This window comes from Octopus bimaculoides, chromosome 17, assembly GCF_001194135.2.
Source record: "Octopus bimaculoides isolate UCB-OBI-ISO-001 chromosome 17, ASM119413v2, whole genome shotgun sequence".
NCBI classification, from domain to species: Eukaryota; Metazoa; Mollusca; class Cephalopoda; order Octopoda; family Octopodidae; genus Octopus; species Octopus bimaculoides.
Genome location: NC_068997.1, coordinates 46034412 through 46037646, shown reverse-complemented (window position 1 = coordinate 46037646; position 3235 = coordinate 46034412). Strand labels below are relative to the sequence as shown.

The 3235-nt window shown below is 36.0% G+C and overlaps 1 protein-coding gene across 1 annotated transcript in view; it reads left to right on the top strand.

Moving 5' to 3' along the window:
• LOC106879423 (SAFB-like transcription modulator) overlaps positions 1 to 1517 on the top strand; it is a 16661-nt gene extending 15144 nt beyond the window's left edge. The window contains exons 8-10 of the mRNA XM_014928979.2: positions 34 to 68; positions 228 to 322; positions 1368 to 1517. Of these exons, the coding sequence (XP_014784465.1) occupies positions 34 to 68; positions 228 to 296 (104 nt within the window). The 3' untranslated portion in view covers positions 297 to 322; positions 1368 to 1517. The remainder of the gene's footprint in view (positions 1 to 33; positions 69 to 227; positions 323 to 1367) is intronic.
• Positions 1518 to 3235: the final 1718 nt, after the last annotated feature.

Genomic DNA, 3235 nt, shown 5'->3' with positions numbered 1-3235 from the left:
TGCTATTTCTAAATGATTATTTTATTGTTACAGTTCTTTGGTTTCTAAGCCCAAAGCTCCCAAAAAAGGTAATTTTTTTTTTTTGTCTTTTGCATTTTTTCTCAAATTCTCTTTTCTTACTTTCTAAGCTTCTTGCTTTTCTTTGAATTACTTGAAATCCTGACCTTACTGGGTTGCATTTCCTCATCATCTTTTTGTTTTTTATTGATGCATTCTTATATTAATAGGAAACAACCAAGCCAATCGGAATTTGTGGGTCAGTGGTTTTTCTGCAAATATCTCTGATAAATTCCTAATCGCAATTTTTAGCAAATATGGCAAGGTATGTTGAATGAAATCTGTTTTTCATCCTTCAATAAATGTCATTCATTAATAATGATTGTTATGATCTTCACAATTGTTTCCATATCCACTTTGCCAGAATTTCAAGTGTACATTCATATGTCTCTTACCAGTGGGGTTTTGCTTTTAACATTGTTGTACTTTGACATCAGTCAAGCCTTCAACTGTGTCTGGCTTGTAAGTCTCTCAGCAAATCTAACCATGTGTAAGTTTATTAATTGGAAATTTCCTGTCAAATCACTACATCTCAGCTTGTACATAGAGCTTTCTTAGACATGCAGAGTCTGGGAAAACAAAAATCTGGCTGCAAACACCCAAATTGTAAGATGTGCGTCCTTAGTACACTACTTTATGGCAGTGAGACGTGGAGCCTCTATACTAGACAGGAGCGGTGTCTCAACGTCTTTCACCTTCGCAATTAAAGAGGCATCTTGGACATCAAGTGGACTGACCACATCACCAACGCCAAAGTCCTCAACCGAGCCAAGATACCCAGCATATACACATCTTGCTCCAACAGTGTTGTTTGAGCTGATTCGGTCAAGTTCATCACATGCCAGACGAAAGGATCCCAAAAGACCTGTATGGGGAATTGGTTACCAGCACAATAGCACAAAGAGGACCTCATCTTCATTTCAAAGATGTCTGTAAGAGAGATATGAAGTTGCTTGATCTGGACGACACTGCAAAAGGGAATGAAGAGAGTGGATGAAAAACAGGTGTTTGCCATCAATGAAAGACGCACTCAATGGAATGAAAAATCAGCAGCACCAGCAGAGAGCTCCTTCAAATGCAGTTGCTGTATGCATGACTGCGACTCCTGTGTGGGTCTGTACAGCCACAACAGACGCTGCACTACCATCAGTTGCTGACACAATTTCTTTAGGCACAGATCCACAGCCTCTTGAGACCGATGGATGCCTACTACTACTACTATTGGGGATGATACTGTTGGTGTTGACTGTGAAGCTGAGTACATACTGAATTTTTCATGCATAAAATTTTGATTCTTTATTCTCTCTTAGGTGGCGGATTGCCAAATGATTACACGATCACGGAAATCTGGTACTCGATGTCATGCTTTTATAACTATGTCTACTGAGGCCGAAGCTTTGCAATGTATAATGTGGTTGAATAAATCTTATGTGAATGATATGAAATTAACAGTTGAAAGGGTGAGACATGTTGAATTCATTGTTTTGTTTATAAACCAAATGGTCAGCTATTGAATTAAGAATATGCGATCAGCTTTGTTTGTTCCTCTTCTCCTCTTAATAGATTAAATTGTGGGGAGTGTAAGTTTAAGCTGTAGGGACAAAAGTGAAAGAAGTAAATATATTTCCATCGTGAAATAGGAACAGGTGGTGTAGAGACAAAGAGAAGGTTCTGTGTGGATATGAGAGACAGAATATGGAAATGTTACTATTGGAATGCAGAAGGTCACTTCTTGAAATAGATCTACATCAACTTTTGAGTGAAGTTGTGTTAAGTAACTATAGTTATATAGATGGTTAACTATTAAAGTATGTGTGTGTGTATTGTCGGTTGTTGCAGGAGTTTGAGATATATATGTGGCTAGCTATTTAAAGAAGTGGATGTAGGTAGATATGCACATTCAAGAAAATTTTTTTTAGGATAGTCAAAGCTCAAACTGATTGGAATGTAGTATAGAAGTAAAGATTGTAAATAAGCAATCTCAAAGTTAGAGTTTAAAAGTCAGAAAAATCACACTATTCTTCTTTTGAAAATATTGAATCTCATTAGTTTCCGGTATTTTCTAGTTGATTAATTCTGTTAGCTATTCATATTCATTATGAGTATAGGTTGAGTTACCATCAAGGAGAATAGTTTATTGTGTATGATTGCTATGGAATTATAATTGCTAGATGTAAGTTTGAACCTGATGGTATTGGGAAGACCTTTGGACAGGCATTGACAGAGGTACAGTAAATTGTTGCCTGATGGTAAACTGCTAATAAAGGATGTTGTGTGATGGCACATTAAAAAAATGTGTGTTTATAAGTATTTATCTTAATATTACTTAAAATTATTGCCTTTCTTGAATTCCTTCTGGTTCTGCTGTGCATGTTGTGCAGAAGTTGGAATGGTTCCAGCTAGAAAATAGTGCTGATATTTATTTGTGTGTATGAAGGAGCTTCTGATCTTTCACCTGAAACACTACAAATAAGTCAACTTTCCATGCTTTGTCTGGTTTGCTTCATCGATAAAATTTGTTTTGCTTCTTGAATGATTAATAGGAGGAGGAGAATGCAAGTCTTACTCTAGCATGGAAAATGAATTTAGACAAAAGAATGACTGACAGCCCCAAGGAAGAATTTTTTTGTTCTATATCAAGAGATATGATATTATGGGAGTGGCATTCAGTATTATACCGAATAGCTATAATCTATGGGTATTTTATATTGTTATGTTAAAATATTGTTATATTAATCAAGGGTAATGAGCTGGCAAAATCGTTAGCACACCAGGCAAAATGCTGGGGTCAACTTTGCCATTCTTTCTCGCAGGGTTGATAAGTAAAAGTTGAGCACTGGGCGTTGATTGAATTGACTTAGCCCCTTCCATGAAATAGCTGGCCTTGTGCCAAAATTTGAAAGCAATATTATGCTATATTAATCTGTGGGATGTTCGATCCATTGTGATCTTTGATTCTAGACTTAACATATTTCATGCCTTTGTAAGATAATGTTCTGAAGGATCAATTGTTTTATGTTTTCTTTTGTACATTTTTATGTTGTTTTATTTTCGGTACTTGGAAGTTATTCTCATTTCATTTTTCATTTTTTTTCAAAAGAAAATGAAAATTTCCAACAAACTTCAGGAGAAACGACAGAAGAATTCACGCTGGAGAAAAAAGGGCCCCAAAGCACAG